The sequence below is a fragment of the Equus caballus genome, chromosome 1 (genome assembly GCF_041296265.1).
Source record: "Equus caballus isolate H_3958 breed thoroughbred chromosome 1, TB-T2T, whole genome shotgun sequence".
NCBI lineage: Eukaryota > Metazoa > Chordata > Mammalia > Perissodactyla > Equidae > Equus > Equus caballus.
In genome coordinates, this window is record NC_091684.1 from 151,483,912 (window position 1) to 151,509,485 (window position 25,574).

The 25,574-nt window shown below is 46.6% G+C and overlaps 1 protein-coding gene across 1 annotated transcript in view; it reads left to right on the top strand.

Moving 5' to 3' along the window:
* GNB5 (G protein subunit beta 5) overlaps window positions 1-20,403 on the top strand; it is a 36,885-nt gene extending 16,482 nt beyond the window's left edge. Inside the window, exons 4-11 of the mRNA XM_023617306.2 lie at window positions 684-760; window positions 3,985-4,117; window positions 8,826-8,969; window positions 10,938-11,029; window positions 13,372-13,420; window positions 15,684-15,780; window positions 16,705-16,871; window positions 18,102-20,403. Of these exons, the coding sequence (XP_023473074.1) occupies window positions 684-760; window positions 3,985-4,117; window positions 8,826-8,969; window positions 10,938-11,029; window positions 13,372-13,420; window positions 15,684-15,780; window positions 16,705-16,871; window positions 18,102-18,113 (771 nt within the window). The 3' untranslated portion in view covers window positions 18,114-20,403. The remainder of the gene's footprint in view (window positions 1-683; window positions 761-3,984; window positions 4,118-8,825; window positions 8,970-10,937; window positions 11,030-13,371; window positions 13,421-15,683; window positions 15,781-16,704; window positions 16,872-18,101) is intronic.
* Window positions 20,404-25,574: the final 5,171 nt, after the last annotated feature.

Consider the following 25,574-nt stretch of genomic DNA (forward strand, 5'->3'; position numbering starts at 1 on the left):
GGAATGGTTTTAGGACCCGTAGGGGACAGAGGCTCTTGTATACTCAGAAGTAAATAAACTTACGATATACATGTAGAAAGTCATTCAAGAATATATTTTGAAAATGGGGAAATCTGAGTAAATAAGTGAAAGTATCTGAAATGAAATTCGGGTGGACCTTTCAAAGAAGACAAAGCCCAATATTCGTAGATGAACAAAGCGAGTATAAGATTAAGAAAGAAGTAAAACATTAAGGATATTTTTTGCTAGTTGAGTGTTTAGGGTTTTTTTTTTTTTTTTTTGCTAAAGATTGGCCCTGAGCTAGCATCAGTTGCCATTCTTTGTTTTTTCCCCTTCTTCTCCCCAAGGCCCCCCAGTACATAGTTGTATATTTTAGTTGCAGGTCCTTCTAGTTCTGCAATGTGGGACGCCACGTCTGCACCCCGGATCCAAACCAGCAAAACCCTGGGCCACACCAACTTAACCACTCTGCCATGGGGCCAGCCCCCTGCTAGTTGAGATTTTTAACTTTTAGAATATATGATGTAAAGTTTGGTTGATTATGAAGGAGCTGAGTCTCGTCAGTCTCAGGCTGATGTAATTTAGTAGGAACTTCAGTGATCTTATTTTGTAAAAATTAAAGATTGAGACCTTTGTGTGAAAGCCCCCCTCATTCGTTGTGTGAACGGTGTTCTGTGTTTCAGGAGCACGCGGTCACTATGCCCTGCACGTGGGTGATGGCGTGTGCGTACGCCCCATCAGGATGTGCCATTGCGTGTGGGTAAGTAGGGGCTTACCGCAGCAGCTTTTTAGATTTCCTGTTAGCCATAAAATACGGTTCTGTGGGCAAAACCAAGCAAACAGGTAGACAGAGTTCGGGGTGGAGGGATGGCTGGTGCCTTAATCTCAGCCATCTCTGTTTCCTGGGCCCTGGCACGTGGTCGATGGTCCATACCTGTGCTGGCTGCCCCACAGGTGATTATAAAAACCAAAGCAGAAGAAGTTCAAGGTGTATTCGTGAAAGCGTTTTTTAAAATATGGGGGGTCCAGTGGATGAGGAGAGAGCATCAGAAACTAACCTGAGAAAGCCTGACTCCTCTTGGATGAGGGCACTGTCTGCCCGACCGAGACCTTTCCCTGCAGCTGCTAAGGGCAACTGGGGTGCATTTGAGCGTCCAGTGAAAATCGAACACAGCGTTTCCCAGCCGTGGCTTTGTGACACCCCTGTAAGTCCATTTTCACACAGAACCACACCTGTGCCACGTTCTCTAAATGTCCTTATTGCTAATACCGGGGAGATTTTTATCTCCATCTGCATGGCTCCTGGGTCTATGTCTCAGTTGGTTCCAGACTTGAAAGCTAAAGCTCCAACAGTAGTGACACAATCCCCTTCTCAAAAATGTGTCCATTGATTTCATATATATATAAAGTTTTTTTTTCTTTGAGGAAGATTAGCCCTGAGCTAACTGCTGCCAATCCTCCTCTTTTTGCTGAGGAAGCCTTTCCCTGAGCCAACATCCGTGCCCATCTTCCTCTACTTTATATGTGGGACGCCTATCACAGCATGGCGTGCAAAGCGGTGCCATGTCCGCACCGGGGCTCTGAACCCGCAAACCCCGGGCCGCCGAAGCGGAACGTGTGCACTTAACCGCTGCGCCACCAGGCCAGCCCCGTAAAGTATTGTTTATTTGAGAGCCATATCTCTGAGAAGGCTTCATTCAGGTGTTGTACACTCACTATGAGCGGCTGTGTGCAGGGCACTGCACTGGGGGTCCTAGGGGCATTCAAAGATGAATCAAACCCAGTTCCTCCTCCAAGCAAGAATAATATGAAAATAATGACAGTAACCACTACTGAGCTTCCATTGTCAAGGGCCATTCTAAACTCAATATAATCTTCACAACAGCCCCTTGTGATCGGTGGGTGGGATCCACTCCATTTTACAATTCAGGAAACTGAGGCTCAGGCAACCTGAAAAAACACAACCACAAAATGAGTTAGGGACTAAAGCAGAGATCCGACCCCAGATGCATCACACTGCAGAACTTCTCTGCCCCACATAACAGTGCAGATAACGCGAAGTAGTGAGATTCCCAGCAGAGCCACAGAAATGACTCTGAAGCCTCAGCCTGGGAGAACGCGTCCCAGCTTGAGGGTCAGGGAAGCCCAGAGTCCACAGCATGCTGGTTCATTGCCACTGCCAAGTGCAAATCATTCTCACCCACACAGTCTATACTAAACAAGCTCGCCAAGGCTAACTGCAGTAATAGATGACCCAGGTGTACACCTGCACCTCCAAGCAGTCGGAAAGGCAGAGCGGTCCCCTACCTTCCCCAGGGCCTCAGAAGAGAGTGTCCTCTTCTAAATGTCATTCCCCACTAAAGGGAAGCAGGGCTCCGTGGAGTAAGGCTGACTATAGGTCTGGGGCAGGAAGAGAGTAAAGTGAGCCTAGAATATTTTCTTGTTTCAGAAAGCAAGGTAACATTCAAGAACCAATAGTCGTATCAGAAGGAAACAGTCTGCTTGAAGGGGCCCCACTGTCCAAATTTGGGACAATTAGAGCATCCCATGAATAATGATAGTAATGTATCATAACACAGTTGAAGAGAAAAAAAGAATCCGTGGGTGTGCAATGGACAAAGGGGAGCTTTTCTTTACAGAAAAATACCAGCCAACAAATGCAGAGGGAATTATCAAATTAAAGGTCACTATTTTGTAGCCTTAATAATATTTGATTCAAACAAGGGTAATCATGCTGAAGCCATGGTATGAAGGGTTGTTGGGGAACAGATGTTCACATGGCCTCAAAGTATCACACCACAGATTATTACTAATCACAAACAAATCACCTTTACCAAGGAGAGAGCTGGTGGTCCCCACCTTGACCAAGTGATCAAAGTTGGCATCACCAGTCTTGGGACAACAGGCATCACAAGCCTCCTGGACTGAAGCAGTAAGAATGAAGTACACAATATCACCTTTATGCTCTATCATCAAAAATGTTACCCTTGAATCTAACCATTAAGAAACAATGTGAGAAATCCAAAGCGTGTGACATTCCATAAAATAGTGGACCTAAGATCTCTTGTCATAACAAAAAAATAGGTGGGAGGTCTGTTCTAAATTAAAAGATCTTAAAAAAATATAGAGCCAGCCCTGGTGATCTAGTGGTTAAGATTCTGGGCTCTCACCACCGCGGCCCAGGTTCATTTCCTGGTCGTGGAACCACACCACCCATCTGTCAGTTGTCATCCTGTGGCGCCAGTTCACATGGAGAACTAAAACTAACAACTAGATACACAACCATGCACTGAATCTTTAAAAAGTAATAATAATAAAAACAAAATACAATGTATGGGCTTGGGCCGTGGATCCTGGAGACCATTGGGAAGATTGAATATGGATGGCTTATTACATGGTGTTATGCAATTTTTGTTAGTTTTCTCAGATGTGATCATGATTTAGTGGCTACATAGGAGAATGGTCTTATTTTTAGAAGATGTAAATCTGCAAATTAAAGTATTTTGATGTGATATGTCGTGTCTGTAATTTGCATTCAAATGTTTCAGAATTTGTTCCCGCAAGTAGGGCAGAATTTAAGTTAGTGAATCCCTATCTCCTGGTCTGAGTGGCGGTTGCAGGGTGCTTACGTTTGTCAAACTTCACTGAGCTGCTGAGCTTCAGAGTCCTGCACTTTATACCCCTCAGGGTACCTGCTTTACACTCCTGTTTTAACAAATGCAAAAAGAAAAAGCCTCAGACAGTTAATCTGCCCTACTTTGAATAAACCACAATCTGGTTTCATCTGGAATCTGGGTGTTCATTGTACTATTTTTCTTTCAGTTTTACTGTACGTTGAAAGTCTTCAAAGTAAAAGTTGGGGGAAGGTTATAGTATGTGATAGTGCCAAAGAAAAACATTCTGAAAAGTTGGTGTGAACGAGAAAGTATACGCTTATTCTATTGCCCTATAGTAACACTTGACACTTGTTTCCTTCCGTGCTAGTGGTTTGGATAATAAGTGTTCTGTGTATCCACTGACGTTTGACAAAAATGAAAACATGGCTGCCAAAAAGAAGTCTGTTGCTATGCATACCAACTACCTTTCGGCCTGCAGCTTCACCAACTCTGACATGCAGGTAAACGAGCGGCCGCGTGATGGCTCAGCCTGCTGGAGAGCAGGGTCAGTCACAGAGAACTAAAGAGGAGTGGCAAGGAGAGGAAGCTTTTCCCGTGTCCCTCCTAACAGGAGGGCTGTGATCCAGCACTTGGCTCGAAGAGGAAGCTCCTGTTGTTTCTCACTGGTTATTTATTTGTTTTAAATACAATCAGAACTGGGAACAGTCAGGGCTATCGATTGTTGATAGAGTGGAGATAAACTATAAACCACATTGAACATGCTCCTCTAATTGACTTGGTGGGGTGGGAGTGGAACAGAGAACCTTCTGGGCTGTGGAAATCCCTATCTCCTGGTCTGAGTGGCGGTTGCAGGGTGCTTACATGTGTCAAACTTCACTGAGCTGCTGAGCTTCAGAGTCCTGCACTTTATACCCCTCAGGGTACCTGCTTTACACTCCTGTTTTAACAAATGCAAAAAGAAAAAGCTTCAGATAGTTAATCTGCCCTACTTTGAATAAACCACAAAGTGAAAACAATACAACTTCAACATTTTGACTCAGTTCTCTTCAGTCGTAAAAGCATCTGTAGTTTATTTGTTCATATCTGTTCAGCAGGCCCTCCTAGGCGCCCACCACCCACACTGCCAGATACCACTTGGCTCTGGGGCTGGAAGCACGCTCCATCTCTGCCCTTGGGGACCTTCAGGGAAACCAGCCATGATGGAAGCTGGGGGTTCGAAGCAGGAGCAGGTGGTCACAAACTTGCTGCAAGAGGCTGCCTGAGCCAGCCTTGGAGGGAGAGGAGGTGTCGCCAGTGGAGTGTGAGGGGAGCACAGTGGGAGGCAGGCAGCCTGAAAGGTGGGCAGGGCCAGATCCCAGGGCGCCCTGATGTCTTGGCTGACCCTGTAGACAAGCGGGAACCATTGCAGGCACGGGGTCAGATTTGGGTTTGTTTTAAGGAGGGGAGTATCTGAGTCAGGTTAAAGCCTTCCATGGCCTGCTGTGGCTTCAGCTGAGTGCTGTCAGGCCGTGAGGGGAGGCTGGCGGCAGGGAGACAGGTGACTGGGTAATTGCTTAATTGCTGACTGGAGGGATGCTCGGATCTGGAGTGCAGTGTTTGCACCTCTCGTTTGAGCCTGACCAGGAGTCTTGCAGACCTGTACAGTAGGGGGCGCTGTGGTCCCGGCAGCTGTGTTGGGCAGAACCAGATGTCTTTGGGCCTGAGGAGCAGCCAAAGCAACAGAGCACGTTTAGTCCGGGTGAAGGAAGCCTCAGAAGGATGCAGGAACAGTGGGTCTTGCAGGGTGTGCCTGCATCTGAAGTCCCTCTGGTGGAGACCCATCCCCCTCGCCCTGTGTTGCTGGAGGTGGGGATTAAAGGGCGCACCTGTGAAGTAGAAAGTGCTTTCTTCCTAACAAGCAGTTAGCCGGAGATAGAGGGGAGTCCCTGATGGCTGCCTCGGCGGGATGCAGCCTGGGAAGCAGAGGGAGACAGCCAGGGTCAAATCCTGGCTCCACTGTGTTCTGGCTGTCAGTCCTAAATAAGGTGTGATTCTGTATGCTTCGTTTTTCTTACCTGCAAGTGAGGATGGTAATAAATTTCTCCCTCATAAGGCTTTCCGTGGATTGAATGCTATGATTCGTGTAAAATACTTAGTACCGTCCCTGGTCAATATCAATAAATGTCAACTCTTACTACTTTATTATTATTAATATTAATACAAAGCTTCATGGGTGATTCAGATGCATGGCCTGGTTTGGTGCCACTGAACTAATGAACCTTAAGCTTCCTTCCATCTCTGGGATCTAGGATGAAAAAGAAAAGCTCAAGTGGCTGCTATAACACTATGGTTCTAAACCTGCAGATTCTCCACATTCCAGAATAAATGAGTGACAGTGATTTAGGGGTCCTGTTTAGTGCCTTTATCATAATGAATGTTAGTTTTTTAAAATTTATTTTTATTTACATTGTAATGAGGATCACAAAAATATTTTTAAAAATTTTAAATATTTTTTAAAATATTAAGAATTTACTTTTAACTTTTAAAAACTATTCATTTCTTTGAAGAGTATAGTATGGAAAAATTCCCAAATTAAAAAGCTAGAGTGAGGTTATTGTTTAAATTGTTTTGGGACCTTATGTCGCCCCAAAATTGGAGATTTGGGGCCCTTTGCAAGTGTTAGGACAGGAATGAGGTGGAGCATTCATTAGTGGGTGTGGGCCAGGAGAGAATTTCCTAGAAAGAAATTCTAGGAAAACATATTACGAAATGTAAGTACCCCAATTAAGACGCAGTCCAAGTCTTGTGTGTTCATGAGCTACTTTTTACCAGCCTCAGTGACCCTGTCAGATGTCCACAGGCCTCTTGAAGGAAGTCAAGGCTGGAGGGAATCCCGTGGACAGCAGCAGGGGCTTTGCAACCATGAAGATTGCCCAGATTTGAGAGCTGCCCCTGAGTGGGGGCTTGGAGGAGGGCCTTGGGGGCCACACCCAAGAAGGCTGGGAGCTCTGGAAGTTACCCAGCTCTTGCTCCAGGGAGGAGCTCCAAAGACGCCTCTCCTGGCTGCACAGAGGTCCTAGGCCTCCCCAGACTGCCTGGCAGCCGGCGGGCGCAAGGCCAGGGTGGGAGCAGATTCCCCTCCTTTGTGTTCCATCCCTGCAGAGAAAGGAGATTCTTTATAAGCACTAGGCCTGGCATGCAAGAGAGAAGGGAAGAGAACAGAAGGAGGGGGAGAGGGGTGGAGGGAGAAGAGCCAGCACGTGGAAATTGGAGGGGCAGCGTGGTCCCTGGGTGCAGTGAATGCTAGCAGTTTTTAAGGCCTGGTTCCTGTTTTCTCTCCTGGGCCATCAGTAATCACCACCCACAGAGGGCTCTCTGGTGTGGTCCCTTGCACCACCAGAGCCACTTCCTGCACCGTCTTATCACCTCATCCACACCCTGGGAGCAGCCAGAAGGTGGGGTAGAGGGAGGCTCTGCTATCCAGGGCTAACCTTTGTGGATCCCCCCCAAAGCTGCTGAGGACCAAGCTGGCTCCAGGGCTCTGCGATACAGTCAGCTGGGTCTATGAGGCCATGAGCCCTGGGTCCCCGCTGCCTTTCTCCCAACCCCACAAAGGTATGCTCAGCCAGAGCCCAAGCCTCACAGACACTGGCAGTGACAAAACTTAAAACCCGAGTCTGCCCCGACGCCTTTCCCAAGGCTCCCCAGAGTTCCTCTCCCTGTGTGGGCCAGACTTTGTACTTGTAAGCTCTACAGAGGCTGCTGAGCGGGAACCACACTGACCTCAGACAGATTTCCCTAAAATATACCCTTGCTCTTACCATTCTCCCGGTCAGAAGTTTCCACAGCTCCCTCTTGCCTACAGGCTAAAGTCCTCGCTCTCATGCAGGCACCCCGTCCGCTCAGTGCGGAGGACACCTTCACCCGCGGTGCCCTCCCCACCGCTCCCCTGCCTGGGCCAGCTCTCCCTAATCCTCTAAGACCAGCCCAGACGTTGCCAGAGCCTAGGGGAGACCCTCCCAAGGGCCTGCCTGTGTCTCAGCGCTTCTCACGCTGTCTGTCCTAAGTGATCCTTCACGTCTGGGGGACCGGCAGAAAAACTCGCCTTCCAGTAATGCTAAGTTCTCTGGACCTACTGCAGAAAGGGAGACCCCCCCAACTTGACAGCACCTCCATAGTCTCTCAAAATGGAGAAATTAGGGCAGGGTACCTGGAGGCTGTCAGGCTGGGTGATTTTAAGGTGGGTCTTTCAAAGCAGGAAACTGGTTATGACGTAATAGCTTTGGATTGGTGAGCCGAGCGAGGTGAGGGTCTTGATGAGCAAGCCATTAGTCTTGATAAGGAAGTTGTGTACAGTCTTGTTGCAGGAGCAGGTATTTCCGGGGGCAGCGGCGAGGCCGTTTTCTCTTGGTCTCAGTGTTGTATCACACAGCACCGGCCAAGTGTGCCTGGTCCCAGAATGTTGAACATGAGGACAGAGTAGATTAGGCTGGTTTCAGTTCGTGCCGCCTGTCCTGTTAAACTGAGCTCCAGGAGAGCAGAGACCAAGACACAGTCTTTCTGCAAACCCCAAGGCCTAGCAGAGCGCCTGGATGTCATCAGCACACAGCAAATGCTTGTTGAACCTGAGCATGCATGAGTGTCAGCACCTCTTGGTGGCCCCGGGAGCCTCTGGGGCAAAGCAGCAATGAGAGAAGGTGTCTGACAAAGTGCTGCCTCGATCCTTACTGCACTGGGTGGGGTCCAGTGAGCAGGGTCGATGTCACCTGGGAGTTGGTGAGAACTGTAAAATCTCAGCCCCTCTGCCATCCCCAACTCTATATTAGGAGGCAGCCGGGTGACCGGGATGCACGTTAATGTCTGAGAAGCACGACAGTGGGCTTGGCTGCTTGTCTGCTCGAGGTTCTGTTCAGCAGGTGTTCATGGACTAGGTGCTACGTGCTGGGCAGGCCTAGAGCCCTGCAGTATGGGCAGGCCTCCCGGATTTCGTTCTCTGGAGGACAGGCACATAAACACACAGCTCAAGGACAGTGAGGGTGTTGAAAATGAACTCTTTTTTCTCAGTACGGGAGAAATGTTTCTGAGCTTACATCAGATTTAGCGAGGTGGATGTCTGCATGCGTGTTTACTGAGCCTCCTTTTCCTGGTGGAAGTTTAAGCATCTGACTGACTGCCCCTGACAGAAGGCATAATAAGCTCAGCATCCCTCCTGTCCTTTTCTGCGGGCAGATCCTGACGGCGAGCGGCGATGGGACGTGTGCCCTGTGGGACGTGGAGAGCGGGCAGCTGCTTCAGAGCTTCCACGGACATGGGGCCGACGTGCTCTGCTTGGACCTGGCCCCCTCGGAAACGGGAAACACCTTCGTGTCTGGGGTAAAGAGCCAAGGGAAATCTCTAGGCGTCCTTTGTCCACTAGAGGGGCTTATGGTGTCAATTCTTGTCAATTCATGGGACTAGACTGGACACTTCCATAGAAAGGGCAGCCAGAATTGTCCTCAGCTCCCACAGCTACTGCAACCTCAGCTGCTGCAGCATTGGTGGTACTTGGTGGGCAGTTACAGTGCTGGCCTGTGAGGATCTCCAGTTCTGCTGCTGACATTCAGCAGTCTACCGAGGGATCTGGAATGTTCTCCTGCTGTGAATACTGTGACTCAAGATGCATATCTGCCACATTTAAAAATGTCAAATAGTAGAGTTACATCTGAGAGCATTAGAGACAGCCACAAGGTCACCGGGCTGGTCAGGTGGCTGCTGAGGTGAGGCAACGCTGTGCTGTGATCAGGGCTTGGGGCTTATGGGATACTCTCCCACCCCACCCCTGCAGTTGCCATCCCCCTCCCACCCCAGGGCACAGAGAACAGCATATTTGAAGGCTCAGAGTAGGACAGACAAGGCACAGAGGAGCAGCAGACGAGGAGTCAGGACCCAGGACCTGGGTCCTGGCTTTGCTATAGCTTCTAAATTTCACCATCTCTAAATTTGGCATAATGCACACTAGTACTTGCCCCCCACCTTCCCCAGGATATTATAAGCAGTAGATGGACGAGCTTACACTGTGTTATGCCAATGGGAGGGCGAGTATTTCTGCGGACAGCTGCCAGTAAGAATGGAGAACCGAGCTGGCTGGCCTGACCCCGGCTCCTCTCGCACTTTGGTCAGGAGGCACTGGTGAGAGAGGATGGGGGTACACAAGCCGTCAATGGCTTTCACAGCTGGAAGAAAGAAAGGGCCCTTTGCTCTGACCTGCCTGCCTTTCAGTCCTGGGCATAAGATGAGGGCTGGGTGGCCTCTAATCGACAGGGACCCCCGATTTTCTTCTTGGGTATTTGGCCCCATCTGTCTATGTCTCATTCCTGTGTCTTTGTATAACTGTATTTATCCCTCCTCAGCTGCACTGATGGGATTGTAGATTATATTGTCTGTTTCAGAGCACTAAACTCCATCTGCTCTAGTGTCTTCTAAAGATTTGAAGACGCTCTCGATTCCTTTGGCCACATTCTCAGTAAAGATAGGCAGAGTCCTGAACCCCCGCAGCGGGTCCTCCTGAGATCCAGTTATGGTCCTTCACCCGACCCTTTGCTGAGCTGAAACCAGTAACTTGGACACCAGTTTGAAGCCACTCCCTTTTCTACTGGCCTACTGAAAGTCCACATTATACTGCCCAAGCTTGGTGACAGGACTACTCTGCAGGAATTTGTCAGAATGCCCCTGGAACCGTGACAGTATAACGTGAAAGCTCCTGTTTAGTGTTCTCTGGGTCGTGTTGGCAGCCCAGAGTGTTTCCTTTACAAGGTGAGGCGGAAGCCCAGGGAGGTGACTTGTCTAAGCCACCCAGCTAACTGCTGGCAGGGCCTGACTAGCTCCTAGTCCGCCGAGTCCCAGCTGGCACGCTGCTGGGGATGCAGGTGGCCCAGGGACACCTGGCTCTCCACCTTTGCTCAGGGCGGCCCCAAACACCTGAGACAAAGCTGGGGGCTCCCACTGTGCACCCTTCTGTCTGCCTGCCTTCCCATCTGGGCTTAGGGAAGCAGAGATAAAGAGGAGGGAGGAAGGAAAGAGAAAAATGAAGAGAGGGGAAGTGCCCAGGAGGAGGGTGGGCAGGAGGCTGTGGAGACACATTGGGTGCCTTTCCCTGCTCCCCCCCACCCTAAGACCCAGTTCTGGCCTTCCTAAGGGCTAATCGGTTGAGGAAAGTGGCCTTAGGTGAAGCTAGTCCCAGAGAAGCATGTTGTCAGCCATTTTCTAATGGAAAATTAACGGTCTCTGTGACATGACTGGAACTCAGGTCGGTGTAGACAGTCCTTGCTGTGGCCATAACTCTGGGTAACTTTGCATTTGTAGGGATGTGACAAGAAAGCCATGGTGTGGGACATGCGCTCTGGCCAGTGCGTGCAGGCCTTTGAAACACACGAGTCTGACATCAACAGTGTCCGGTCAGTGAGTAGAACTGTCACGTTACTTCTCTGTTCTCCTGCGTTCTCTGGCCTAGGGTCATGCTTAGCCCAGGAACCACGTCCTGGCTCAGTTTACTTGGCTGAGAGAGGCCTCCCCAGCAAGACGGGCTGATTTGTGGTGGGACTGAACAGCACTCCAGATCTCTTGGAGAATTTTAACTTAATTGCACCAGGAGCAATTGCTATTGTCCTCTCTAAATCAAGTCAGTATTTCTCATTCATTCATTCAACAAATATTTATTGAGTACTTATATGCTGGACATTATTCCAGGAACTGGGAATACAGCTGTGAACAAGATAGATAAAGTCTCTACTCTCCTGCAGGAGACAACCGAGACAAAACACAAATAAACAAATGTACAGTTTGATTTAAGATGCTGGTAAGTGCTATAAAAAAATAAATAGGGAGATGGGGTGGGTTATTATTTAAAATGGTCAAGGAAGGCCTGTCTGAGAAAGTGACATTTAAATTGAGGCCAGGATGATGAAAGAGCCAGGCTTGCAAAGAGCTGGGGGAAGATGAGATGTTAAGGGACCTAACAAAAGGCTAGCTGGAGAGTTTTGAGTTGGGGAGGTGGCTAACATGATCTCTGTTTTGCCTCTGAAAGATCTCTGGCTGCTGTATGGAGAATAGTTTGTAGGGGAGCAAGAATGGAAGTATGACCTCCAGCTGAAGGTTGTTGTGTAAGTTCAAGAAAGAAATGCTGGTGGCTGGAACTAAAGGACACAAATGTCAAGAATTAGAAAGGGTCTGAGATTTTATGCTAGCTGCAAGCTAACAAGTTAGGCTGCCACAGTTTCATGGATGCTGGTAGAAGACATGAGACTCCTGGGTTAGAGATGAAGGACAATTTATTACTCATAGCAATGGCAACAGCCAGGGTACCAGCATTTTTGTGCTGGTTACCTGAGCCCCAGTTCCACAGGGTGTCATGCAAAGGGCCAAATGACACCTGCCATGCAAGGGGTTGCATTATAGGAAGAGAACCCTGAACCTAGGGAAGCCACATTTTTTATAAGGGGCAGTAAGCAGTGATCCATTTTCTAAGACAGGGAAGACTGGAGGCAGTGCAGGTAGGGGGCAGTGGTTGCATGTGGATTCTGGAGCTCTGTTTTGGGCAAGTTTGAGATGCCTGCTAGACAACCAAATGGAGATGTCAAGGAGTAGCAGGATCTGTGAACCAGATCCCAAGAGAGAGGTCAGGACTTGACATTCAAATTTGGAAAGCGACACTGTCTAGACAGTATAGAAAGTGTAATCACCCAAAAATCACTATACTCAGTGGGAAACGCTAGACTTGTTCCCCTTAAAAGCAAGAACAAAATAAACATACTTATGTACTTCAGTAGTAGAAATACTAGTAAGAATTGTCCAGCTCCCCGCCCTCAAATGTGGGGTAAGGAAAAAGGAAAAATGCTATCACTTTTTGCAAATGTGCAGCACTTACCTAGAAAATCAAAGGAAATCATTCCAGAAATTACTACAGATAGTAAATGAAGTTATTAAGATACAGGATAGAATATAAAGCACAAAAATAAATTAAACCCCTCTATGTTTGTGAAATACAGCATCAAGATTCATGTTCTCTCACTTGAGCTGCTCTAGCTACCTGAAGCCTATTCCTCTAATGTCTGTTATTCTGTCAGGTCTCAACTTGGGCTTCCCTCTCTCCAGGAAGCCTGATTCTCGGGAAGAGAATGACAGTAAGAGGAGAAATCATCAGTTAGTGAATGCTTTTTATTTGGCACCGCACCAAGTTCTTTGCATACATCTGTCTTACTCAGTCTTTATGACAGGAAACATGCATTGTCATCTTCATTGTCAGATGAGGAAACTGAGGCTGGGCAAGGTGAAGTCACTTGGCAAAAGTATCACGTGTAGTCAGTTTGCAGTGCAGAGATCTGCACATGGCTGTGTGTATCTGATCCCAGTGTCTGTGTCTATAACCACTGTCTTATCCCTGAGCTAAGTCTGTGGAATGGGATCTGTGATCAAGGGAAAGTACGGTTACGGGGGCCTGCCCCGGGTTCCATGCCTGGCGCAGATGCACATAGTATCGCATTTCCTCCTCGCCAACACTCTGCAAGGCCAGTGTCAGTGTCCCATACTTACAGGGAAGAAAACTAGAGACCAATGGGCCTGTCGGATGAGCCTCCCTTTCTTTGCTCTGTAACTAGTGGTCCTTGTGTCCTTAGAGGTGGAGATTCTGATTCCGAGGGCCTAGCACAGGGCAGCCTTCCCAGGCAGTTCTGATGGGCATGCAGGATGGGGTATCACCACCATCAATTAAAGTGCTTTCTCCCCAAACTCTCTCTCTCAGATACTACCCGAGTGGAGATGCCTTTGCCTCAGGATCAGATGATGCTACGGTATGTTTCTAAGTTATTGAGGGCTCTTCCTAGTTGAAAGAGAGATGTGCTGACTTAATTTTACTTTTTTAAAAATAACTTTTTTTCTGATTACGGAAGTAATATGTATTTAATGAAAAAAACTTAGGAAAAAAATTAAATTACCTTAATCTCTCTACCCAAGAAAAATCACAATTGGGTGAATTCCTTTGTCTTTTTTCTTTTTAAACAAAATGCTTTATAATTTGCTTTTTTCGCTTAGCAATAGATTGTGAACATTTTCCCATGCCAATAAACATTTTTCTACATCGTATTTTCTTAACAATTGAAAAATTTTCCATGTTATGGACAGGCCATAATTTATTCAACCAGTCTTCAATTTTTGGACACTTAGGGTTTTTTCTAAGGGTTTTCTTTTTCTGTTAAAAATGCTGCTATAGGGGCAGGCCCCGTGTGAGTGGTTAAGTTCGCATACTCCACTTTGGTGGCCCAGGGTTTCACCAGTTCGGATCCTGGGCACAGACATGGCGCCACTCATCAGGCCATGCTGAGGTGGCGTCCCACATGCCACAACTAGAAGGACCCACAACTAAAATATACAGCTATCTACTGGGGGGATTTAGGGAGAAAAAGCAGAAAAAAAGAAAAAGAAGATTGGCAACGGTTGTTAGCTCAGGTGCCAATCTTTAAAAAATTTGGTACCTCTCCTATTACTTCCTTAGAATTCTCAGACATGAACTTACTGAGTTAAAAATAGTTTTAAGGCTTTTGATACTAATTGCTAAATTATGTTGACTGACTTCTCAAGAGGAAAAAAATACCTTATGTGCCCCAAAAATATCAAATACCTTACTAAATAGTGGATTTCATCCTGATTTGCTACTGTGGGAGAAATTACAAACAAATAGATTGAGAGTTTTGATAATAAAATTTAAAACTTCTGTATGTCAAAAAATACATAACAAAATATAAGACCATACATTTCAGAAAAATTCTTGCCACGTATATGACAGACCAAAGTGAAATCCTTTAGTATATGAGTGGGGTTCATATCATATCATCAATAAGGTAAACACTTCAATTAAAAACAAATGATAAAAATACAGACTCTTTGCAGAGCAATGAATCCAAAATGGCAAATAAACACCTGAAAATGTTTTCAAAGTTACCTGTAATCCAAGAAATGCAAATTTAAGTGATCAGACGCTCCTTTGCCTCTTGGATTAGCAGGGAAGTGCTGAGTGATGGAGCTGGTGCAGTAAAGCAGCCTTGGTACCACCCTTCTGGACAGCAGTTTTGTGATATGAATCAAGAGCTTTTAAAACATCCCTACCCTTTGATCCAGTCATGCTATTTCTTGGAAACAATTCTATCCTAAGAATTCTATTCCTTAGCTATTCTAAGGAAAATATCAGAGATATAGAGGTATAAGGATTTTTACATAAGAATGGTTATCATAATTTTATTCATAAAAGAGAAAAATTAGACACAATTAGACACAATCAAAACACTTAACAGGGGTCAGCCCTGGTGGCCTAGTGGTTAAGTTTGGCACACTTTGCTTCAGCAGCCTGGATTCAGTTCCCGGGCATGAACCTACACCACGTGTCTGTCAGTGGCTGTGTTGAGGTGGCGGCTCACATACAAAAGAAAAAAAAGAGGAAAATTGGCAGCAAATGTTAACTCAGGGCAAATCTTCCTCAGCAACAAAAAAAATCCCACAACACCACACTTAGCATATGGCTAAATAGATTCTGATGTAGCCACAAGAGGAATATTCAGCAACCAAGTTAATCATGTTTTTTTGAAGATTATTTAGGGATATGAGAAAATACTCATAATGTTAATAGAAGTAATAATGACACATCTACCCCATTTAAATATACACACACATAAAATAGAAATAAGACGAAGGAAATAGCCCACATGTTAGTAAATACCTCTAGGATTTGGGGTGACTTTTATTTCCTTCTTTATGCATTTCTGAGTTTTTCTGAACTTTCTACAATGAACATGTATCCTTTATCAGAAAAAAAGAGGGGTTTCGTTCTTTTTTTTGTACTTGAAGAAATCTGTACTCACGGTTCTTTTGAATCTTCATTGATCCCTGAAGATTAATATGAATCAGGATTGAGGGAGAAAAGACTAGGAGAGAAAACTAGAGGTTTTCCTTTATCCTTCGAACTACACCGGCCACCAGCACTTGCCTATAGCCCTATGGTCATCGCTTCACCAAACTGGAGCCAGAAGTAAGTGCTTCCTTGTCTCTCTGTGTGCACCCCAGTGTCGCCTCTACGACCTCCGCGCAGACAGGGAGGTCGCCATCTATTCCAAAGAGAGTATCATATTTGGAGCCTCCAGCGTGGACTTCTCCCTCAGTGGTAAGATTTTATTTCAGCAACGTCCCCAGGGCTGTAAAACAGGGCCTGGATGAAACCCAGCTCTCTGTCCAGCTTCCCCTCAGCTAAACTTCCTGGGGGCCCACATGCTAAATAGTCGACCTTTGCACAAGTTTTCCTCCCCTTGCTTCTTGACCCCCCACTTCACCCTGCCCGCAGCTGCCTCCCCCAGCCCCACTCACCTCAGGGGAAGTGAAGGCTGTGCCCACCTGATGCTGTGCTTCAAGACAGCGATGTAGCGAAACTTCACATCTGCAGTCCCTTTAGGCATTTCCTCCCCTGCCTCCCATTCTCCTCATCAACCCTGAAAAGGGTCTTTTTTCAGAGGTGGAGGGGGTGAAGCAAGAGTCCCTGTCTCGATGCCCTGAAGCTTATGGCACCTCTGCCCTCACAGCTGGGGAGGCTGCTAGTTACACTGGGTCACTGGACCTTTCAGTTTCCCCAGACACCCCCTCTCATTCTGCATCTGTGCCTTTGTGCGTGCATGCTGCTACTGCTGCCTGGAACAGCCTTCCCCTCCCTTCTCTGCATGGCAAACGCCTGCTCAGCCCTCAAGAGCCAACTCAGATATTGGTTCCTCTGCAGAGCCCTCCTTGATCCCCCTGCCTCTATGATCACATAGCACTTCACACACGCCTGAGCACTTCCATGATCGCCCTTACCACACGGTGCTACAGTGATTTGTGTGTCTGCCTGCCCACCACCACCCTCCACAGGGGGTGGCGACCGTGCTTTCCCCTCTTTGAATCTCCAGGGCAAAGCACAGTGCCTGGAACATAGGGGAACTAATCACAAATGAATGAATGTGTGAGTGAGTGAGTGAGCGAGTGAATGAGTGACATTGACACAAAGAAAAACAGGAAGGGAGGAACTGGTTCAGTAACCATCATATCCTCCGGCTTCGAGGGCGCCTGCTATTTGCTGGATACAACGATTATACCATCAACGTCTGGGATGTTCTCAAGGGATCCCGAGTCTCCATCCTGTTTGGTCATGAAAACCGCGTTAGTACTCTCCGAGTTTCCCCTGATGGGACTGCGTTTTGCTCAGGATCGTGGGATCATACCCTAAGAGTAAGAAGGTTTTCTGTTTTACTCCGTGTGTGAGAGGAGGAGTGATTGGCCTTCCAGAAAGCAGAGGGGTCAGAGTAGCCAGGATGGGCCTGGTCAGCTAAACAGCTCTAATCCCAGCTCTGCCCGTGGCCACAGAAGGAATACGTTGCCTGGGCAAGTCATGAGTGCCCCCATCAGCGCGGGTGTTCCAGCGTGGATTAAACAACTGTGTACCAGCAGGTTGTTGAGGGAATAATTGGGCTACATGATCCAAAAGGTTCCTTTTGACCCTAAAAGTCTGATTCTTGTGATTCTAGCCTTTGACAAACCAGATTGCCAGTCTCACCTCCTAGTAGTGCACGGGTCTTATTCTGTGATCACAGACCCCTGTGAGACCAACAGGGGGCTTCAGGAGACCCATGAAGGCCCTGAAGTTATGTGCCAAATTGTGTGTGTGTGTGCACGCATTTTTCCAGGAAAAGTATCTTCATGGCTTTCATCAGATTCTCAAAGAATGTTGGCTCCCCAGAAGTACCACCAAAATAGCCTGTTCCTAAAGCAAAGCCATGTTTACTGCATACCTCAGCGTGGAGGATCACAAACGTGACAGTCTTCAGAGCATCTCAGAAGGGGACAGCGAGGCAGATGTTTGTGAGGCCTCGGGGTCTGGTTGAAAGCAAGTCTTTTGATGGAGGATTAAGTAGGATTGGACAGATTTGTGGCCTACTAGCTTAAGATTGCTGGACACGGGGTGAGGGAAGGGAGAAGAGTTCAAAGAAAGTCTTCAAGGGCCAACCCGTCATTTGATGCTCTGTGTTGTCCTGAGAAGTGAGTGTCTTCTCTAAAGAGGGTGGTTGAGTGGTCCAGTCTTAGGATAAATAGATCAAAGGATTTTGTGAAGTTGCTGAAACAAAGTTATTTGTGACTTCATCTTCCTGGGCAAGAGTTTCCTAAATTAGTAAAGTCCTGTTCATGTACCTAGTGAACTGTGTGGGTCCTGATGGTTTCTGGAGTCAATCTAAGAGTTACCAGTGCTAGTAAGGAGGCCACAGATGCCCTTCAGAAGATTAACTGAGGGAGGGGGGAGTCAGGTCCAAACAAGCACCTTTGAGTTGCCAGGAGTAAAGTGTTATTCCTCCAACACATGTGAGTGTGTGTGTATTATAGACTTTGATGTTATCTCGTTAAACTCGGGTTTGACAGGTCCTTAACTCCTAAGGGACTAAAAATTTTCTGTTTGTGTCTTTGCAGGTCTGGGCTTGATCGTCTTCTCAGAAAGTACACATAGGTACCTGAGGATAGAATCTGAAATCGTCCCATGTAACTAGAACTTACTTCTAGAGGATCTGAGGGTTTACTGCAACTTAGCTTAGAGGAGAAACTCAAGGCTGCAGGTTCACTTGGCGTCTCCATATTACTATTACAACTACCGCCCCTAGAAAGGGTCCAGGGGGAGCCTTCAGCACCAGAACACCTGCAAGTACAGTGTTTGTCATTTTGAACACTTTTTAAAATTTATCCGTTTTTAAGCTTATTCTAAATTATACTAGTCTCAGTTCATCCTGTTACCAATAGAATTCAGCGTTTAATACATCCCCTATTATTTCCTTGAATCAAATTTGTTTTCAGAGCACTTTAAAATCTGCTTTTTCTAAGTGCGCACTGTGCTTGCTTCGGCAGCGCATACTCTAAGTGCTCACTGTGACTTCTGGAACCTTCCTCTAGAATTGCTGATCTTAATGGACTGTATGAGGAGGGCTGTGTTAATTGGGTTCTGATAGTAGAAAATTCCAATTCCAAATGCAATTGGACAAAATCACTTTTTAAAAAATGTGTTTTTATTGTGCAAGTATCTTTTTTCAGTCTTACATTCAACTGTCATTTTTCAGATAAAATATTTTCATCTATGTGACCTTTTATAAATGAAGCAGAGATACGCGTAAGATGCACGGGATGTTTGGTTTATGAATTATGTGATGATGTGAGGTATCGCTGTTTCACTGGAACAGGACATTTTCTTTCATTTGAGGGAAAAGCTGAATGCTGTTTGTGACGCAAATGCTTCTCAGAGCAACCAAAACTGTTCTGTGTGGGAACACAGACAGTAGCTTTATTTAAAAACCTATTATTAGCAGTAGACGTATTAGGATTGGTAGTATCCACTCAGGCTAAAGTGGATCTCGTCCATATAAAGTATACTCATATTTATTGCATTGCTAATGTGATTACATACACAAATTAACTGATAGGTCTCGAAATGATAATGTCTTTGCTTCTCTTATATTGAGAAAAAAATAACATAAAAAATATCTTGTCTCTATTTGAAATTCAGCAGTTCCTTCTGGAAGATACCAAATGCTTTTGTTACAGGGTCTCTTCATTTTTTTGTTTTTTTGTTTAAGGTGTCGAGGCTTATTCTTTGTTTTAGAAAACTCCTCATTCATCATGATGGCATGCATTACTTAGGGGAATAAAAGGTCACCTGAGACACCAAAAATCATTCCTGGGAGAGGCTGGCCCTGTGGGTGGCCTAGGGTCTGACAGGCCAGGTCCTTGTAGTGCCCGAGGGCTGTGTGTGCTCAGTCCCCTGGATCGTCCGGTCTCCTCTCTCAGCCCTGCTCCAGCCTGCCCCTTCTCCTGGTGGCAGTTCTGGCTTTGCGGGCCCAGCCTGAGGCCCCGCTGCTCGGAGAGGCCCTTCCAGCGCTGGAGCCTGCCACAGCCATGGGACAGGCCTGCACCTGGCGCTCCTGTAAACATCAGTGGCTGTACGAGGCCCACCCTCAAAACTACTTTTCAGGTATCATAATGGACCAGTCAGTCAAAATTCAGCCTGGCCAGTTTTTCCATCAATTCTTTTTAAATAAACATAATGGTTATATTCAGTCATTTGCCAATCAAACATTTACTGAGGATATAGAGAGAGAAAAAGAAAAGGCCCCTGCTGTCTTGGAAGAGCCCAGAGGGAGGGAGAGAGCCTGGTCCAGAGGGACCATCTTTCAGCCCCTTCTCCCCGCTTCCCTGGTAGATTCCAGTCTGGGCAGGTGCTCAGGGAGATGGGCACAGGGTCTCCCCAGCTCCTGCCAGCTGCTCAAGGGGTCTGGCCCCAGAGTGTGTCCCATGGAATTCTGGAGCTCTGCTCCCAAAACGTTCCCGAGTTTGCCCCTAGTCTCCTAGTTAGGGTATGGCCTTCCCTCTCTCCCACAGACCCTTAGGTGTCTCTGCACTCTGAGCTGGGCCTCCCAGAATGAAGGAAGACAGGGCAAAGGAAAAGTCACCTAGACTCAAGGGAAGCAATTCAAGGTTACATGTTTGGGAGGCGTAGAGCATCTTCAGTATATGTGCAGAATAGCCCATAACTTTACAATCAAAAAGGTGACTTTAAAGGCCATCTGCAAGTATTCCCTGCAACACTCACTCGCCCCCGTGGCAGGAAGCCACCGCCCCGTAAGTCTTTCCTCTCGCAGTGGTGTTCTTTAGGATTTATTGATGAAATACTTGTTTGGGGACTCCAGGGAAAATTCCAGGTAATAAATTGTATTTTGCATATTGAAAATAATGCTGAGTGGAGTTTTTTAATCAGCTTTTTCTTTAAAGAAGTTGGGGGCAAATCTACCAAGCCAGTTGTGAAGGGGCCAAAAGGGTGTGCCCCCAGGTGTGCACAGCCCTGTTCAGCCCCTCCCCAGCCAGAGAAGAGAACGGTTAGGCAGGAGGGTGGTCAGGTAAGGATGCATGTGCTGACGGGTGTTTACGGGAAATCCCTGTGAACTGAAACCAAGGCGGCTGCTTTGGAGCAGGCGGCAGGCTTCACGGAAGTGGGGCCCAGCTGCCGGCCCTGTTCCAGAATGAGCCAGAGGCAGGGGCTCCATGTCCACTTCCCTCTTCCCCTCCCGTGACCCCCTCCACACCTTCCCTGGATCGTAAGTGGCTTAAAGGCAGCAGAAGGCTGTCAAGGCCTTTGCATCCTGGGCTCATAGCTGCTTGGCCAGCTGCCTAGAAGGTGGCATCACTGACACTAGGACTCATCTGTAAGTCAGAAGGGGGCACGGCATGGTGCCAAAGGATGTGCACCTAGGTTCAAACCCAGCTCTGTCACTTTTACGGGATAAATAATATCTAAATGTCTCTCAGCCTCAGTGTCTTCATCTATGAAGTGGGTCATATCACGTGACTAAAGCATGTCAAGTGCCTACCTCGGCTTCTGGTGCATCTTCAACAAGGGTTATTCCTCTGCTTCCTCCCTCCCACCAGTTCTGTCCCCTCCTCCCTTTCCTGGTCCCTTCCTCTCCCTTCTCTCTCTCTGCCCCCATCTCCTCCTCTCTCATCTCCTTGTCCCTTCCTCCTCCTCCCTTCTCCCCATTCCCCTTCCCCTTGTTTCTTCTCTCCCCATCTCCCCACCCTGCAAGCAGTCCCCACTCATGTATCAAATTAGTAATTATCATCAATTGCAGATTCATCTGGGCCAGTGGTTCTCAAAGTTTTTGGTCTTAGGATCCCTCTATACTCTTAAAAATTGTTGAGGACCCCAAAGAGCTTTTTGTTTATGTGGGTATCAGTATGTATTGTATTAGAAATTAAAACTGAGAAAAATTGTGGGGCTGGCCCGGTGGCACAGCAGTTAAGTTCGCGTGTTCTGCTTCTCGATGGCCTGGAGTTCGCTGGTTCGGATCCCGGGTGTGGACATGGCACTGCTTGGCAAAAGCCATGCTGTGGTAGGCATCCCATGTATAAAGTAGAGGAAGATGGGCATGGATGTTAGCTCAGAGCCAGTCTTCCTCAGCAAAAAGAGGAGGATTGGCAGTAGTTAGCTCAGGGCTAATCTTCCTAAAAAAAAAAAAAAAAACAGAAAAATTGTAAAACACAAGAATACAGAAGCACACGTTCCATTGGTGATACTTTCACCACACATGAGAAGCCTCTGGGAAACTCCTGAGAGAATGAGAGTTTAAAAAGCCATATATGCAAAAAAAAAAAAAAAGTATTATGAAAATAGTTTTGACCTTGGAGGACCCCCTGAAAGGGTCTCAGGGACCCCCGGGTGAGGACCATTCTTTGAAGTCAGCTGATCTGGGTTAATGAGCCCTTTTCATGCACCCCTGTGTGAAACCTCAAACCTCCCTGAGGCCATTCAGGCCTTTTGGAAAAGGAGGAGGAAGAGGTGCTAGAGGAGGGGCTGGAGGAGAGGCCCTCACAGGAGGCTTTGGGGTGACCACAAGCAATTTTGGAGGTCCCAGAGGGGCACAGAGAGGCAGTGGGAAAGGCTGGAGACCAACTGGGGCCTGTGAACCACTGAAAATGGTTCGAAGGAGCACCCTGGGATCCTGGGGTAAACCCAGCTGATAGATGAGATTAGCTGGGCTTGGGGTTGGGGCCTCATTTGCTGCCAGCTGGCTTCTCCTCCAGCCCAGGAGAGCTGACTGAGCAGGGATTTGTAGAGCTGCATTTCCCAAACTTTCTGCTAAGAAAAATCATCCGAATCAACAACAGGTTACAAATACAGATCCTTAAGGCCCCTCCCTTGAAGGTTTGGACTGGGCAGGACGGAGGTGGGCCAGGAGCTCCAATGAGGGAGTAAGTTGGGGAAACCTCTCGGAATCTTCTTGTCTCTGTGGACCCTTTGCAAGAATGTGAGGCTAACCCGCTCACCCTCTCTTTCATGATAGGAGAGAATCGGGTAACTCTTCAAGGCATACCACAGCCCCCTCGTTCTCTAGGCAGGGCCTGGCTGGAGCTTGACTGGCCTTCAGGACTGTCAGTCTCCACGGCGGGCTGACTTATGGCTATTTCTGGTGAAAGAAATGAAATTAATATGTGTCATTGTAAAAAGGATACAAACCCTCTAGTGAGGAGATGGGACCAGGAATGATGCTTCAGTTAATTTAACCACATAAATAAAAATGAATGACTACATGTAAGTATGGTATGTGACAACAGCACGTGCCTGTCTTTGACCCCAAGGTTATCTAAACAACACACCACTGGTGAACACTTAACTTTGTCATAAACCAGGAACCATGAAGCAGGGGCCACGGTTTCCCAGCCGTCTGGGCTCCCCAATAACCGGCGGCCTCCCCCTACCAGGTCTGTACCCAAGAGAAATGAAGACATGTCCACACAGAAACTTGAACACAAATGTTCATAACAGCCCAAAGTGGAACAAAGTGACGAACGGATGAACAAAATGTGGTCTATCCATACAAGGGGATATTATTTGGAAATAAAAAGGAATGAAGTACTGATTCATACTACAACATGGATGAACCTTGAAAACATTATGCTAAGTGAAAGAAGCCAGACACAAGGACCACATAGTGTATGATTCCATTTATCTGAAATAGCCAGAATAGGCAAAGCCACAGAGACAGAAAGTAGATTAGTGGTTACTTAGGGCCGGGGGTGGGACGAATGGGGAGTGACTGCTAATGGGTACGGGATTTCCTTTGAGGTAATGGAATTAGATAGTAGTGATGTGAATATACTAAAAAGCACTGAACTACAGACTTTAAAAGGGTGAATTATATTGCAGTAAAGCTGTTAAAGTATACATGGAAAAAACAGCAGGCAGTCTCTAGCTATTGTCAGTATTAAAGCGCAAACAAACAAACAAAACCCCAGAAACCATATAGGTAAGGCTTACCAAAATGTCACACTTTGGTTTTTGGTTAAAAGTGGGACAAGTGAGCAAGGTAACCCTGGTTAGTTCATACCAACAATAAAAGCTGCTCTGTAAAGAGCCTTCACTGTGTGCCAGGCACCATGCTAGCACTTGGCATACACTTACTCATATAATCTTCCTAACAGCTCTCTGATGCACACAGTATATTACCTCCATTTTTTAGGGGGAGAAATTGAGGCTAGGAGAGCTGAGTAACTTGCTCCTGGTTGCACAGCTTGTAAGTGGCAGACCCAGAATTTTAACCAAGTCTGACTGCAAACTGCCACCTTGCATCGTGTGGATGGCAAATTCTGAGTGGAGGTTAATTTATCGATTCGTTATTTAGTTCAACTGATAATTATTAAGAGTCAACCAATGGCAGGGCCAGAGGATTTACCGCTCACCCCCAAGCTACTCCAAATCTAAGAAAAAACTCTGTGCTTGCTGCTAAAATATAATGTTCAAAAAGGTAAAATCATGACATTCTTGCAAATAAAATATAGACATATGTCAACACGTTTATTTAACTTAGTAATTAATGAGGGAACGCATAAGATGTCAAAATGAGTCCAAATGGGAATGTGATGTACACAGTTTTATATTCCCGTCTGACAAAATTCATTTGGCTCGTAGAAAGGAACCACTGGCATTGGCAAGTCAGGCCCCCAGCAGTAGCGTTAGCCAGCTCAGCCTTTGTAGGGAGAATTCCATAGTTGTCACATCCTCTCTCCTGCCATGGCCACTTTGTTCATGGGCCCATAGAGCAAGAGATGCAGTAGCTGGCTAAAGAAGCTCTCTGACATCCACAGGGCACCGAATTTTGTCCATCTGATTGTTAAGAGGCTCCTCTGCAGTGGTTTCCATTTGGGGGCATTCACATGGTACATGAGTATCTTCACAGTCTGCTGGGAGCCGTGGCTACATCATTTGATCGGCTGTTTGACAGGGTCCAGCCGATTAACGCCGAGGGGTGCAGGGTCGCCCCTTGGTGAAGAATAACTGGCCAGCCCCTCACATAATTCTGAAACCTGTGCTGCTTCTAATTGCCCTTCATTCCTTTTCCTTTCTTAACCTCCAGTTTTCACTCCTTTCGTTGGCTGCTTGGGAGGCACTACCTCCCGGGAAAATTAAATATAGTAAGAGAATGTGACCACCTGCAGGTAACTATCAAGATATTTTTCAGTTAATTATTGGAGGAGCACACAGTCCCATTTGAGACAATCAGAAAGGAATCCTGCCCAGATAAGATGTCGAATTAGGTTTATGGCCTCTGGTTAATGTTTCCTCCTCCCTCCAGTTCTTTGTCTAAATATATTTGCATCGTCCTTCTAAGTTTGCTGGTTAATTGGATGATCAAGAAGTATCTACATATTATTCTTGCCCTTCTGCTTTCTGTTAAGATGTTATAGAGGTTTTCTCCTAAAAGCAATAAATAATAAATAATTGATGAGAAGGGCCGAGGGGTGCAAGAATGCCCCTCGGTGAAGAATGGCCGGCCGACACCCCTGATATTTTCTGAATTATATGCATGCTTTCTATCAAGGTTATGTCTATACTTATTTCTGTATTTTATTCTTGAAGATATATAGTTTAGCTTAGCTTTTCAGCCCTTTACTTTACTAACAAAATGATACTTTCTCCGGCAGAGTGCTTAAGGGACTGTTAGCTCCACAATCTAAAAGACAAAGGAATGCTTTCACCCCCTAAAGGGCGCAAAAATGTAAAGATGTTTAACTGCCCACTGAGAATGCAGATAGCCCTGGGGATAAGACACCCTGGAGTCGCTTTTGTTCCCATTAACCATCTACACTAATGGCGTAAATGATTGAGGGAGGCAGGGATGGCTCCACCAGGATGTAACCAGACGGACTGCTGTCCTGTCCGGAGGCCTGGACCTTCTCTCTTTGATTTAACTTTACCATGAATTACAACAGACGCCTAGGTACCTATCTCCTTTAGCTTAGAGACAACAAACACTAGTTAATTGCGGAGAAGACTACCATTAACCTTATGCTATATAGAATGGAATGCTAATAAATATTCTTGTGCTCGATTTTTTTACTTCCTTATCT